Source organism: Sceloporus undulatus, chromosome 6 (genome assembly GCF_019175285.1).
Source record: "Sceloporus undulatus isolate JIND9_A2432 ecotype Alabama chromosome 6, SceUnd_v1.1, whole genome shotgun sequence".
Taxonomy (NCBI): domain Eukaryota; kingdom Metazoa; phylum Chordata; class Lepidosauria; order Squamata; family Phrynosomatidae; genus Sceloporus; species Sceloporus undulatus.
In genome coordinates, this window is record NC_056527.1 from 158,216,038 (window position 1) to 158,232,277 (window position 16,240).

The following is a 16,240-nucleotide window of genomic DNA, read 5'->3' on the forward strand; positions in this document are numbered from 1 at the left end:
TTAGATTGGACATTGGCCATTCTGACTGGAGGATTTGAGGAATTGCTGTCCAAAAGCAAAACCTTTTTCAAAGTCCATCTAGATGTTATTGGTTGCTATTGAAAGGCCTTTCCTTACAAACCTACAAGTATCCCCCCTCCAACAACAACAACAACAACAAAAATTTGGGCTGTTTTTTGGGGTGATTTGCCCTTGAACCATATGTGCCTAAACCACAGCAGTTTGCTTCCCCTGACTTTTCAAAGCCCCTCCAACCTCCCACAAACACAAAGTTCATCTTAAGTAATCAACTGAAAATTGGCCCAAAATTGGCAGCCGGAAGTGACTTCAGGTGAGCGGCAATACATTGGTGCCATCTGCTGGATGGGCGCAGAGTGTCCATGTATACTCCCCAGTTGCCCATGGGAGCTGTCAAGCAATGGAAGAGGCTAAAGTGAGTTGATAGTGCTTGTAGTTGTGTGCAAAGACATAAACAATTTAGAATTCAGCTTCCCCAGTTTTGACATCGCACACCATCTGGAGCAGCATATGGCATCAGGGTGCCTGGAGGGCAGAGTTGGGTATGCGTCATCAGGACGCTGTGCCACAACTCTGCCCCCAGGCTGGCTTTTAAGGCTGGTCTGTAAAGGCTCTCAGTTTTATTTGCAGAATCCACTTTTTTTGGGTGAGGGGGAGATGAATTGATCTGCTTCATCCTCAGAATCTGAAGAACGCTCACAAGAACTCTCAAGGAGGGGCATGATGACAGCTGCTTCTGATGGTCCTTCTGACCAGTGGGAGGGGAGGGAAAGGGGAAAGAAAGGGGAGGCATTCCAGAGGAGGAAAGTACGGCTGGACTAAGCTTGGAAGGGGGAAAGAAATACTTCCTTGCAGGGCCTAGACCTGCCACTTTTTTGCTCCTCTGAGTTGTCTTCACGCGTTCCTCTTTCCACTGAAAAGTAGCAACAGCATCCACTCCTTGGACTTTACAGCTGTCAGAGCTCAAAGAGGAAGAGCTTTGATACAGGATCTTGACCTTAATTTTCCCAAGGGTTGCTATTATTACTTGTGGACCTTGGGATCCCATTTTCATGGCCCCTGAAGCCCCCCACCACTCCCCCAAAGCCCACCATGCCAGCACTATTTGGATCAGTTTGGGGGCAGAAAGCTCCTCAAATGTGTGAAAAATTTGAAAATACCCCCACCACACAAGCATCCCAGAGTGCTGTACTGCCTCCACATATTTTTTTCCTTTGCAGTCCCTCTCAAAAAGCATTTTGAGAGGGACTGCAGAGGGAAATGGAGGTATTTGGGCTTGCCATGTGTGGAGGAGTGAGGGTCAAAAGTGATTTGGGGTGGGGAACTGTCTTATGGCTCCCATGCAGTTTTCCACCCCTGGACTAAATGATCTCTAAGGTTCTGCTATAACTTTCAAAACCATGCACTTTCATTTATTTCAGTGCAAGACAAATGAGGTGCATTCCTTTTGTTTTTCATGCATTTTAAAAATAAATGTACATGCTTACATTCTAGCTCAGTTGTGCCTTTTTTTTCCAAATTCATTGCAGGTATGACTTTGCAACAGGGTTGGTCAAAACACTCTCCATCGAGAATGCCTGGTATTATGAGCGCATGTACCTTTTTAATACTTCCAAATCCTACTTCAGCGTAGCTGCAGATGAAAATGGACTTTGGGTGATGTATCTTTCCAGGCCTGATGAACATATTGTGGTTGCACATGTGGACCAAGAAACGTTTTCAGTGTTGCGGCACATCAACACTACCTATCCACAGTCCAAAGCAGGCAATGCCTTCATCGCCTGTGGAGTGTTGTACATCACTGATAAAAACCAGATCCACGTGGCGTTTGCCTTTGATCTTCTAAGAGAGAAGCAGCTTGACACCAGCTTTGCATTAAAACTGTCCAGCTCGAATGCAAGTTTTGCCTTCAGAATATCCACACTGAAGCAGAACACCACATTTGTGCCTGTACTAGCAATGCTCTCCTATAATCAGGTAGATAAGCACCTTTACACATGGGAGCATGGCTTCCTAATGCAATACCCTGTCCATTTTATCAGTTGAACACATTTTGAGATGAAGATTATATGTCTTATATGATCACTTTTGCCTTTATAAAGCAACATTTTTTGAAAAAATATGGAAATTATCAATTTTCACTTTCCCCTGTATTTTTTTTAAACCTTGAAGTTCTTTACATTCTGTGTATCTGCTTTGTGAATTTTGGGAAATTCTTAAAAAATGAACCATAGTTCTTTCCCCCTTGCGCTTGCCAGATTCTGTTTCTAGGTGGATAGAATGGGTTGTACCTACATGATATGTGTTTAAGAAGAGGAGCCTCAGCGAAAAGGGGTGACAACCCTAATTCAGCAATAACATGTTTCAATGACACAGGAATTCAGAGCCAAAGTCTTCAAAGTCAGGTGCTGTAAGTCATGAGCCAAGAAGCATGAATCCATCAGTCTCTCACATCTCATTTCTTGAGATTTTATCACCCTAAGTTTGATGAAATTTGCACATTTTGTAAAATTCTAATTAGAAATGGAGTCAAATTTCTTACCCATCTCCATAAATAGCATTCATCTCTTTAAGCAGAGGTGAAAGGTGTATGTCTTTGTGTGCATCTCCTGCCCAAAACACATATGACACAAGTTACAATCCCATGTATGTCTAGAATATTTCTTTACCTTATGGTTTTACAGAACAGAGGCTACTTAATATCATAGCAGATCCTATGTGCCAGGAAAGCCTAAACCTTTTGTTTCGGTCAGTCTTTGTGTCAATTGTGTGTGTATGTAAGTAATGTGGGTTCAGAGGAAGCTACTTTCATATAACAAACAGTTCAAACAACCTCAGCGATGAAGCATTACAGCTTCTTGTGGAAGGTCTGGAGAGATTGGTTGGATGGCTTTCACACTTCACTTTTTGGTTCTTGGTTTGTTTGTTTTTTGCACTCACTGTGATCCAGGTGGGATAGGATGAGAAGAAGGAATCTAGCAGCACCTTTTAAGACTGAAGGGTTTGTTTTAGCATGACAAGAGACAACCTGTTGCCTCTGGGATGTTTTGAAGTCTCCAGAAGCCCCAATCAAGCCAAAAGATTCTACCAGTCTGCTTGCTAGAAGGTCCTCTGCTTTTCCTTTCCTTTTCTTTTGGTTAGCCCTAGTGGCTATTGGCGTACATTTCCACATTGACTATAGAAGTGGGGAATTTCCTTTACATCCAACACGAGAAAGCTGGATACTAGCCTCTTTTTCTCCCCTTGCTTTTGTTGGCTTATTCCCAAGGGGATGGCACCAGTACACATCTTGCTCTGATAATGATTAGCATACAGAGTTGTTTGTAAAGTAGGGCAGAAGAAAATAAATTGTGGTAGGCTTTAATAATGGCAGACTAGAGAATAAACAGATGAAAAACCAAACCCAACAATGGTGCCTTCCAGGCATGGATTACAATGACTATGCTGCTTGGGGAGGGTGAAGAAAAGATTGTACAGTTGGACGATGAAATAGTTGGAAGATAGCCATCTAGTCCAGCCCCCTGCTAGTCCAGCTATCCATAGTCTACCCAAGGGATGGTCAACCAACTTCTGTTTTCAGACCCTCCAGCCAAGGAGAGTCCATGGCTTCTAGGCTAAAGTTTCTTTTACTGCCAACATCTCTTACAATCACAACGTTCCTTTTTGTGTTTAGTTGGGATCTCCTTCCATGAAACAGGAAGCCAATGCCTCAGGTCCTACCCTCTAAAGCAGCAGAAAACATGCATTTTTAAAAATGAGATGGTATTGTTTCACTTATATATTGCACTGTCAATGTTTTGCTTTTGCTTTGAAAAAGCATTTTAGTAACACAAAGCAATTTTATCCATGAAATGCAATGTAAATTGACCAAAGTAGTCCTTTGCACTCAGACAACCACAGCAAGAAAGTTCTTCACGTGCCAAAGGTTGGTATTTTTCAAGTGGAAATTGGGTGGCACTCTTCAGATTTCTTTAACCACATTAAGCCCTGTAGTGCACACCTGAGCCAAGTATGGCCTGTGGGCCACATGTGGTCCCCAATAAGGTTTCTATGGCCTATGGGTTTCTTTCATCACTATAAGCACCATTAGTATTTTTTTGGTGAAAAAAAGATATGTAATGCTCAAAACACCACAGACGCTATCATCACCACCACCTCCACACCAGAAGGGAACTTCCAATTCCATTTTTTGTGCTTTTCCAGGACTGGCACAATCTGCAGCAGGCTCTCAGGGCTGAAAATTGGATCACTGAAGCCCCTTGCCCCCGCTGTACCACTTTTAAACAACAGGTCTGTCACCTCCTTAGGGACCACCAGTGGTCACATGGACTCAGTTTCTTAGGGATGCTTGATGTTCTGGGGTGACTGGATTACAAACCACTTTTCATCAACCCAATCACCATAAGCATTTCTTAAGGATGGTGAGAGTCCAGCCCCCTCAAGAAGGTGTTTCCCATCTGAGCTCTACATGAAATTCCATGGGATGCACGCAATATGAACGCATAGAGCTCTCCCATGTGGGCAATAGTAGTATTCCTTTGTCTTTTCTTCATAAGGCATCTCAGAATGTCCTCTCTTTAGAAATCAATAAATCACAATTCCAGAAAGGAAGCACTACATCGTAACAGCTATTCAGCACTGTAAAGCCTCCTGCTATTGCTTTGATATGTGAAAGATAGAGACATTGGGGTATTCAGTGAAATAAAAGCAATTTATTTAAGTTACAAAGGTAAAACTAACAAATGACATTTGCTTTCTCCTCATACACATACTTCATAGCTTGCAATTAAACATTGCCTTTGGACAAAGGTGCATTTTATCTCAGCATTTCTTCCTCCCCTTTTACAATACAACATCAATATTCTCACTGAAGGAAAAAGAAAAATACAATTTGTTAACATTTAAATACACAGACATCAGCTCTGTTATCTTACTGAGTGGGTCTTCCTGTTTACAACAGGGAAAAATACATCTAAAGATGACGAACGATAGCTGGTATATTACAAGCAAACAATACTGACCTCTGCATAGTTTATACAATATGCTGCGGAAACAGTTTAGATTACCAGTTTTGTCAACTAATTACTAGCTGGCCACATGTAAGCCTGACATTCATCTGAAATGTGCCATTGTATGGGTCTATCAGTAGCTTCTTCTATAGCTTTAGTGACTGTTCTGTTTTCTCTAAATAAAATTAAAATTAAAAACTCCTCAAAGGATGAATAAAATAGGTTTGTGTTCACTACAAATGACACATTCCTAATGCAAAAGCAGGAGTCAAATTAAAGGGAGGGGGGTTTCAAAGAGTGGAATTTGTTATTATGAAACACATGGAGCCACTGATGAAAATGAAAGTCCTGGTTTGATCCTCTCCTTCCTTCTATAATGTTTAGTTATCACACTGTCATTACATGTCTTGATTAAATATGGAGAAGGAGATGAAGAAATGCACCAAGTGAGGATATCAGGATAGGAGTAAGTTGTGGTATTATTGAAAGAAGAGGGAACAGAACACCAGGCTTCCATTTTCAATGGCAGCCCCATGCATTTCAAAATGCCTGCTGCTCAAACAGACTTTTTTTTAAAAGCACAAACAGTATGCATTTTTAAGCAAAGTTCCACAGGTTCTGAGAAATGTGCTTCTGTGCAACTTCATCACTGACTGTGCATTAATACTAACCAGGGAGGAGGGGGAAAGGATCCCAGCATCAAAATAATGTACACATTAGCCCACAGTACATTCCTCATTGCACATTGGTCCACTGATTGGGTGGTCATCACAAAGTCATAGTGGTTGTGACCCAAAATAATAATAATAACAATAAATAAATAAATAATAACAATAACAATGATAATAAACATAAAACCACGCTCACTTGGAATATCCTTCATTATAGAGAATTATTTTGAAAATGGAGGAAAAAAATGCAAACATGCTTCACATTAGTGGCAAAAATTGGAAGAATATCCCCAAAGTACATAAAAATAGCTTACTTTAGGTAATTTGCTGCAACTGCTTCATGGGTCAGAGAGCACAGGCCCAGCTATCACACTGCCGGGATGTGAAATCTGAATATAGAACATGCACTTCCATCCCATCAATCCATAGATGCAGTGCTCAAAACAATACAAATGTTGTGTGTGTTGTTTTTAAAAAGGTCAAAACAGTGGTCTTTTTGTGACTCAACTATAGCATTAAAGTGCTGTAATAAACTACACTAATAGCAAAGTATGGTAGCATTCCTTCTTAAATGCTCATTACAGCACTTAACAGTTCTCCCAGAACGTAAACCTGGTTATAAAGGAACAGCAGCAGCAAAGCCTACAGAATGTCACAAAGGCTTGAAGGAATATTGAAAGCATTGGGTAAAACCCGCATCTTCAGTGTGCCATCCGCTCCACAGGAGAAGATGCGATTGCCTTGCGTCATGTCAATCTGCATGACTCCACTGCTCAGGTTTCGGAAGATAGATTGCTTGGCATGTTCATGCTTAAATGAATGGATTAAACCGTAGCCTGTCAATCTCCACACCTACAACAAAAATAATGGCAAACAAGCATCTTTGTCAGTAAAAATCATTTCCACAATCATCAGATCTTACCCTCTCTCTACAAAAGGTGGCAGACTCCATTTTACTGAACGCCCTTCCTATAGGCCACAGAGGCAGCACCGGAGGCAGTATGTCACTTCATCCACAGTTGATATGCCACAGCATTATTCTTCTTGTGAATTCAAACCATGGTTACCCCTTTGAATCCATGAGGGTTCAGCTCTAAGTGTTGCCACAAATGCAAATGAAAAAAACATGGATAATTGCTCCCTATATTATTAAACGGAGGCAACATGAATGCGAGCCCATGCTTCAGCGTGCCCATGTTCACATTATCACCATTTAATAATATGGGGTATGACAATCTGCGAATGATTGAATTTGAGGATCTGAAGGACCAACTGAATAGTTTAAAAGGCTGCAATGAACTACTACAGGTAAGTACAATAACATTCCATATCCTTAAATGATTAAAAATGATCTCATTTGGAGTGGGAGTTCAAAGGCTTTGGGATCTCAAAGGAGGCCACATGTAGCCTGAGGGCCACACTTTCTCCACTGCAGTCTTAACATGGCAACCTCCATGAAACACAAGTAAGGACAAAACGTGTTTTCTTTACCACAGCCCACACCAAAACCCTTTGGTCAGTGATTCTAAAGCACTGGCTGGGGCAGAGATGTTCATATTGGACTTGCGCTTGAAACATGAAACAAGCTTACCTTCACATTGCCTTCTGCAGAACCTGTACAAAAACATTCTTCAGAGGAGTCGAGGACAAGGGCCTTGACTGAAGAATCATGAGCTTGGAAAGTATGAAGGGCTTGCCTCTGTCTGATGTCAAAGATGGAAATACATCCTTTCCTGCCTCCAGAAATCAGTAGTTGGTGCTTCGGTGCATACTGAAGCACTGTAGCACCATGATCATGACAAGTGAAGGCTGAGGGAGACAGACACAAAAATGCAGAGTTTATAAACTACAAGTCTTGGGTAGCAAACCAGTTAATCCCATTGCTTCAAATCCTTGTAGCTCATCAGGCTCATGGGTCCAATTGCTAGTCCAAAGGTTCCCAAACTTTCTCAATCTACAGTATTCTTAGTGTTTCAAACAGTTTTTATAGCTCTTCTAGGTAAAAAACCAACCAACCAACCAACCCAGTCCCCACTTCTCCCCTCTTGTGGGTGCAAGGTGAAATGGAAGCAGCCTGGAACTCACTGCCATCAGCACTTCAGTTCACTTCTGCTTAGTGCTAATTCCATGTGATGGGAGCAACCAAATTGGTGTGTGGTAGTGATGTGGTAGCCCTTCTAGGAGTAGAGACTAGGCTGCTCTTATCTCATCTTGCACCCCAGGAGGAGGAGGAAGAAGAGGAAGTGACAGCCTCTGTTATCCATTGTACTGTTGGACGCTACTCCTCATCTTTACTGCTGTTGCTTCCTCCACCTTGACAAGGTCTCTAAGGGCCAAGTCAATACCCTCCTCTGCCTCCATCCAGCAGAGTGGCTCAGGTGAAAACAGGGAGGGTGGATTAAAATATCTTGCATCATACACTTTGGGAACCACTGTGCTAGTTCCAACAACAATAGATGCACTGAATCAATGAGATTTAGGTAAGTGTCGGCTTACTGTTCAGCAATTTATCCAATGGGTCTACACTAGTTAAGACTGACAGATATCGTTTTGTGGAAAAGAGCACAGCTGGGATTGGTAGAATAGAAAAAATATTATAGTTAGGAAGTAGGGATACACTAGATTTTGTTGCTGCTCTCACTTGTGTGAATGCCATTTGCCATCTGAACTGGTCACTGATATATTTAATTCCAAAGGCATAGGCTATGTTTAAATTTTAGCAAGCATTCTCAAAACATTATATAATGAAAATAGTCCCACTTCCAATAAATACTAATAAAACACAGGAACAGATTTTAAAGAACAAAAAAGGTAAATAAAACCCCACAAAACATCAAGCAGAAGCAGACAGAAAAACAAAAGTTGTTGTTTTGTGCCTTTCAGTTGTTTCTGACTTATGGTGACTCTAAGGTGAACGTTTCATGGCGGTTTCTTTGAAAAATAAAAATAAAAGTAACAGCCAAGAACCAGATAAATATAAAATAACATGGCCTGTGTGAAGGTTCTCGACAAATAAAAGCAGAAGTAAGAGTTACTAAAAATGTGGGCAAATAAAATGCAACAAGGAAGACAGTGTGTGTGCATGATATTCCAGAAGTAATAACTGATCTATAGGGTCGCCATAAGTTGGAGTCAACAACAACGTTTCACAATTTGTTTACACTTCACTAATTCTTTTTATCTTTTTGGGGTACTTAAGACAGAACACAGGGGTAGGTTTTGAAGTTGTGACTGATCTTTGGGAAATGCTGGAAGGATATGGATTGCATTTGGCAGAGTTTGTTCATTCAGACTTCCAATTCATTCAGGTTTATTTTAGAAAACCTCTAAACATCTGGATGTGAATAATTTGGGAAGATTTACTTCCTACAAGGTAGAAAAACCATTATCCCTGGACACACCTGGCCCTAAGTAAGTTACTTCTTCACAACTACCCAATTATCTTCAGTTATCAATTATCTCAATCACAGCCCACCCTCCTCATTTATCCCAATATTACCTACAACCAGTATTAAGCTTCTGAATCAAAGCTGTCTTGCTCACATTAATTAATTAATTATAATTAAGAAAACTGACTGTGGTATATTAAATAATATTTTATTAAAGTATTATTAAAGTAACACCTCATCATTTGGATGATTGTATGAAGTAACTTAATTTTTAAAGAGAGGTGGTCAGTAAGGGTTTGCTCTCAAACACAACTGGTGAAGTTATTTTAAGTGTAATTAATTGAAGTTCCATGGTATTTATAATTAGTTACCCCTTTAAAGGTAAAGATTTAGTTTCCTTTTGCTCCAAATAATTGAAATAGTAGTTTACAGATACTTCTTAAGAAGCCATCTGAATATTACTACGGTACAAAGTACACCATCCCAATGATCTCCTCCTCCTCATCTCAATACTCAAAACAGACCACAAGATAGCACCACATGCCAGTGCCTGAACCATGTGCTATTCCTCCATTACATAATGAAGGCACATCCTTGAAATTATAAAAGTAACAAACACATTACAGTCACATTGTAAAAAGAGCAGTGTTATCTCTCATTAAGTTACAGGCACAGTGTATTGTAGTTACACTTTTCTTTCTGGAAAAGAGAATCAATTACATGTAATCATTTCTATGTAATGAGTCACTTCCAAGCTCTGCCCTTGGAGACACAGTGGAGAGTCATCCAGTGCTATGGTTGCTGCATTCAAGTACTTCATGGTTTGCATCTTCACAGAAGATTTTATACCCATCCTATAACATTTTACAGTCTTCAGCCAAGCCCAGGCTGTTACAATGAAGATTGCCTATCATTACATACTTGGCAGTGCTTGTGCTGTTATCACCCTGATAAGTTGATGTTTAGTCTAGCATAGGGGCAGCCAAAGTTTGTAAAGCACTGAGGCTATTCAGGCAGTGATCCGAGGGCATGAGGTGTAACTTGTTATAAATCCCAACCTGCTTAGTGAGGGACAGTAAAAGTTTATTTGTGTATGTGTGTGTGTGAGAGAGAGAGAGACAGGCAGGCAGGCACTGCATGTGTTAAATAAAGTTTTAAAAATGTATTTGGATGTACTTTGGAAGATGATGGGATTTATCATGCCTATGAAGAAGTACAAAGCCAGTTTACAAAATGGACACCCACACAATACACATAATACACACGCACATGCTTGCATACATCCACACACAATAGAACTAAACTAAAACTGAAACAACAAAAGCTTGGCATTCTTGATTCTTGGCACTGGGAGCCCCACTATGGCATGTGTCCCAGATCTACCAGTGAAAGGGATTTACACCCCTAAGGCACTTCAGCTGTTGTAAATTGAAAATCAGAATGTGTTCAAATGTGTTTGTGTGACGGATCTTGTTTGATGATTATCTTTATGTCTGAATGATCTGTTCCCCGCACCTTCCAATAAAACATTAAAAGCACCCCATGCAATATTAAAACCTTATTTAATTTCCTTTGTTGGTCCATGCAAAAATGGATACCTGATTAACAGAAAGATACTAAATTCAATTTACTCAGAAATAAAAACCTGCTGATATCCAAATGGCCACTGTGGGAACAAAACACTGGACTAGATAAAATGATTTGCCTGATCTGGCACAGCAATTTTGATTATCTTTCCCCAGGAAATGCCTTCTCCTGTGGAGTCAGTACTCAGAATGCCCTGTACATCATCCCTAGCCCTACAAATGGACCTTGAGCTTATTTGGAGGTTCTAACAGGGGAGCGCAGCTATTGTATACTCTGGACTGAAGAACAGTACCTTCCTTCTATCTGGGATGGTCATCTGCTTCCACCGCGTGCAGCTTTGAGAGGGTTGCAATACAGTCTAGGCAGCCAGATGAGCTGAATCAACCCTGGTGATCAATGGGGTGTTGCAGCCAGATAGCCCTTTTTACTGGTCTTTGACTGTAATAAAGTTATTGTACTGTATCATCCCTAATTTGACTTTATGAACCAAATTTTCAGCAAATTCTCCACTGGCGAAATTAATTGTACAGGGAGACAATACAGAAGGCATCCCCATGCTAACTTCTCACACTAGTAGCCAATGATAGCCTAGTCATCCATTAATTTGTCTAATCCCATGGAAGGCCATCCAAATTGGTGGCCATAACTATATATTGAATTCAGTAGTTTGACTTTGCCCTATGTGAAGATGTACTTCCTTCTGTATGTCCTGAATCACCCAACAATCAGCCTCATTGGATGTCCACAGGGTCTAGTATTGCAAGGGGGAGAAAATTAATTCTACTTGTCTAGTTTTGGATCTATGTCACTTGTGGCTGAAAACTAAAACAAACACTCTGAATATGTGCTGGCCTCACCTAATGGCATGAGCTTTGCCAATAATCAGATTGTGATCTTGGGAAGCAGGAACATAAAAGTAAGTCGGAACAGGCATTACCCAAAAGAGGCAGCCATCTTTGCACAGAACTAAAAAAATCCTGAAATTACAACAATTGCACACAACAATTGTTTATAAAATAATTCGCAATAAACCTACCATGTATGAGGCTATTAGATGGCGACACCAAGGTATCCCACAAACACACATTTCTGCAGAGGAAAACAAATCACAAAAATATGATCAGCACTTGTCACCAAACCTATATTACTGTACTATCAATAGTGCTCCCAACATTTTGCCCTTTGAACGCACCTGTTGTCATTTGACTGCCCTGAAGTTGCCACCAGACTTGAAGAGGTAATAAATGCAAAGTCACTTGTGGTTTTGCTGTGGCACTGCCAGCTCTATTAAGAACAAGAGACACCATATTACCAGTGACATGGTACAAAATTCCCTACAGCAACATCAACATGTCTAGTTAACAGTAATAATAATATAATTTATTTATATCCCGCCTTATCCCGAAGGAATCAAGGTAGGTTACAAGACAAGTAACAGTAAAATACAGTATACATAAAATATACATTAAAATTATCCCATAGCCTAACCCCCATCATAAAACTATAAGCAATATAAAATAGGTCACAATATAGAATAACAAAAATGAACTAAAATTAAATTGAGGTAAGAACATCTATCTTCATGGGGTAGACGGTGCTATCCATATCAGTAAAGGGGAGGCTAGTCTGGATTAGTTGTCCCTATAGCAAGTACTTCCGTCTTATCTGGATTCAGTGTAACCATAAGTAAAACAGTTGGAACCTGAATTGCAGGATTTTGTTAATTAAAAATAGAAAAATAAAACCAACTGCAAAGTACAGATAATGAAAAATTATCAACACTATTAATGACTCTAGGTGTTTTTTGTTTTGCAAATGCTAAGGTACAGGATAATTACAACAGAGTTCTATGGGCTAGTTGCTTTAACAGATAACATAAGGTAACATAAAGAACACCTAGTTTTGTTTTACCAAATAACACAAAGTAACATAAAGAACACTTTATGTTAAAATAAAGTAACATAAAGAACACTCATCAAAGGCATCAGTTTAAATGCAAGTCTAAATTCAGTCCTCAGTCCTGATTCAGTAAACAATCACCATACAGATACTTTTGAGGAATTGGGATTGCAAAGCTTGAACATCATAGGAAAATGTTTAATATTTGTCTTATTTTCCAAAGTAAGACAGATTATGAAATTGAGGTATAATGACAATTGAATGATACACATCATTATAAGAAAAAATGAAATATACACTCAACCAATCTGATTAAAACAATAATTAAAGTAGCAGTTTAAGAGAGTTTGTTACTAGGGTATTTTGATTCCCACATAACTAATTTTCTTCTGTCGACATACAATCAAACCCTTTTATTTTACATTCCCCAAATCCACAAACCAGGCTTCCCTCCACTTGGTGGCTCCTCATCTATTTTGGAACTTGGCACAATTTTTAAATTTTTTCCTGTCTCCAGCTTATGTTGTTGTTGTTATTATTATTATTATTATTTTATTTTCTTATATCCTATTTTCCTCCCAATAGGAATACTATTGATTTTATTTATCAGACTGAACAACTTGATCTACAGACTTCTGTTTAGTTACCCTGGATATGAATTTCTTATGCACTTTTATTCCCCATGAAGAGGCTCATGTGTCTATTCAAAATGCCCTTCACTATTGGGAGAACCCTTTTCCTCCTACTGTTGGGAAACAACTTTTCCTCCGTCTTCATATTTATTGGACATACTTGATGTTATCCTAGAAAAGATTCTTACAGATCTCTGGGGTTGCAATGGGTAGCATAGCTAATTTAGTTATGGCACAATTAGAACCCTGAAATTTAACATCAATCCTTATAGGTCTGACCTTCTATTTTATAAAAGATACATTGATGATATCTTCTTAATATACACAAATATCAACAATATTACACAGGTTTTTTTTTACTGGATCAATACCATACACCCAACTATTAAATTTTCTTGTAATCATGATCCTTGCAGCATTGCATTCCTGGATGTCCTGGTTAAAGAAGTGGGTCAAAAACCTTCTGTGTCTAACTACCATAAAATCTACAGATTGTAATTCTTTTCTTTCGTAATACTAATTGTCATACTCATTCACTAAAAAAAAAATTATCTTAAGGAAACTCTGTGCAAAACCAGATCTTTTGGATCCAGGCACGATCTTCTCCCGGGTATTCAGACCTGCGCCGATGACACAAGACCAAAGTAAGCCAGGCCATTTGGCCTGTGGAGACAAACCTTAAGTCTTTAGTGTGTTAATTTTGACTTCTGAGACAGATCCAAAATGATTCAATATCTCTAACAAAGGTACCATTGATTTCAATGAATCTTCCAATACTATCATATCATTTTCAGCAAATGCTCTCAATTTTATTGAGTCTTGAATTAATTTCAAACCTTTGGTTTTTTCCCCCCTTTTCTTATGTACTTAATAGAATCTCAAATGTCAAAATGATAATAGTGCTGAAACACGTCTGTATGTCACAGCTTTTAGTCAATTCTGCTCCAAAATTCTTGCAGATTGGTGATTATACAATGTCTTAACCCAAGTTTTAAAGTTATATGCAAAATCCTTCTTTTCCAATAACACAAGCAGAAAGTCCCAATTTCAAATTACTAAAAGCCTTTTCTTCCTCCAAATGAATAAATAAATTAAAAATCAATGCAGCCTGTTTTTCTTTTTGTCTAACATTTCAATAATGTCCAATACATATCTTACTGTATATACTCATGTTTAACCCTTTCTCTAAATACAGTGGTAAAAAGGGAAAGCTTAGTCCATCCTGGGTGCACCAAAAAAGAAACATGAATCCCCCTCTACTCTGTCATCCCTCCAGCCTTTAGGATGAGCATGAACAGTTATGCCTGCCAGCATTTTATAAGTTTTTTGGCATCATTTTCCTTTGCATCATCCTTTACATTCTTTGGTACAAGCCCCTAAGTTTTACTTTAGACTTATCCACGGGTCATATCAAAATCCATTATTTTGGCCCCAAAACCTTCTCTCGACTTATACATGAGGTCGATTTATAGTAGAGTAGATACGGTAAATTATGCCTCAGTTGTCTTTTTTGTAAAAAACAACAACGCTGCTCTTCACGAATATAATTTTGTAATATTCGTTTTACTCTGCAGCCAGAATCAAAGTAAATAATTTATAATCATTATTCATCAAAGAAATGGTCTGTAATTACCAACCCCAGTTTACCTCTTCTGTCTTTCAAAATTAAGGTTATTGTCACTTATTTCCAGGAATCCAGAATTTATTTTTTTAATTAAAATTGAGTTAAACGTTCTTTTTAAACGTGGAGCCAAATGATGCTTAAACTTCTTATAACATACAGCTGCAAAACCACCCAGGTCTGGAACTTTTCCTGCCTTACTATGCCAATTGCAGAATACACTTCTTCCAAAGTAATCAGCCCATTCAATTGTTCCTTTTGAGTTTTTGATAGAGGATACAAATCATGCTGATCTAAATACTTCTCTCTCTTTTTTTCCCTTCAAAGTCTGGCTCTTTTTAAATAGATCTGAATAATAGTAATAAAAAAATCTTCTGTATTTTAGAACTGCTAGAAATTAGCAAATTATAATTTTCTCTCATTCTTTCTTCAATTTATAAACCAGCCATTTTCCAGGTTTATTAGCAGACTCAAAATGCCTAAACTTTTAATATTGAAAGTTCCTTTCTTTTATTATCAACATATATATTTGAGATTGTAAAATTTTTATTTCATGGTGTAGTTTTGAATTTTTAGGTGTCCTTTTCAAATCTTCCCCCCTCTTGTGTATTTCTTCTAAGTTTTTTTGTTTTGTTTTGTTTTGGCTTCTTTTTAATTTCCTCTTGAACAGTCTCCAGTTTATAATTAGAGAACACTCAGAATTTTTTAAAGTAAAGAATGGTCCTGATTACTTACCAAATAGGGTTTAGGATTGGATGCAGTTTGGTTTACTTGCCAAATACTTAAGAATCCCTCTCCGTCAGCTACGCCACACTACAAGAGACACATTTCAGTCATTATCTTAACAATATTCATGATTTTATTGAAAATGCTCCAAGAGCAGTTGTCCATAATCATGTCTTATATTGTTAAACATATCTGATATTCCAGGCTACACATTTTTCTCTTTTATTTAAACATTACTGTTAATTTTCAGATGTTTTCATGAGGAATATCTCAGAAACCTACAGCCAACCTTCTAAGCCAGGGATATATATGGCTTTTCAGATACTGCAGGACTGCAGCTCACATCATCCCTAGGCCAGGCCCATAGCCCTGGTGGTGCAGTGCTTATGAAAGGGCTCAAGCTTGACTCAGGCTTGAATACTTCTGAGGTCACTAAAATTAGTATTCAGATTGTTGGGGGCAATTAGTTTACAGTTATAAACTGCTTAGACACTGTTAGTTCAGTATGAAGCTGTTTTGTTTTAGGGGCACTGGGGTGGAAAGCAGAGCTTGGTAGGGTCGAGTGTTTGCATGCTCCCAAGTCCTACCACGCGCCACAGGTGCCATCTTGGTGCACCGCCATTTGGGGCCCCCTTTGGCTGGGGGTCCCGGGGTGGTGTTCTGATTGCCCCAGCCCAGCTACATGGGC

The 16,240-nt window shown here is 38.9% G+C and overlaps 2 protein-coding genes across 6 annotated transcripts in view; one reads left to right on the forward strand and one right to left on the reverse strand.

Moving 5' to 3' along the window:
- The window catches only part of GLDN (gliomedin), a 38,308-nt gene extending 36,168 nt beyond the window's left edge, over positions 1–2,140 (forward strand). The window contains exon 10 of the mRNA XM_042475000.1: positions 1,548–2,140. Coding sequence (XP_042330934.1) covers positions 1,548–2,064 — 517 coding nt within the window. The 3' untranslated portion in view covers positions 2,065–2,140. The remainder of the gene's footprint in view (positions 1–1,547) is intronic.
- A 2,570-nt stretch (positions 2,141–4,710) lies between these two features.
- Positions 4,711–16,240, reverse strand: part of DMXL2 (Dmx like 2) — a 98,579-nt gene continuing 87,049 nt past the window's right edge. For all 5 annotated transcript variants that reach the window (XM_042471153.1, XM_042471150.1, XM_042471151.1 and 2 more), the window contains 5 exons: positions 15,562–15,639; positions 11,867–11,958; positions 11,711–11,763; positions 7,290–7,507; positions 4,711–6,550 (listed from right to left, as the gene is read on the reverse strand). In XM_042471153.1, the coding sequence (XP_042327087.1) occupies positions 6,341–6,550; positions 7,290–7,507; positions 11,711–11,763; positions 11,867–11,958; positions 15,562–15,639 (651 nt within the window). In that variant the 3' untranslated portion in view covers positions 4,711–6,340. The remainder of the gene's footprint in view (positions 6,551–7,289; positions 7,508–11,710; positions 11,764–11,866; positions 11,959–15,561; positions 15,640–16,240) is intronic.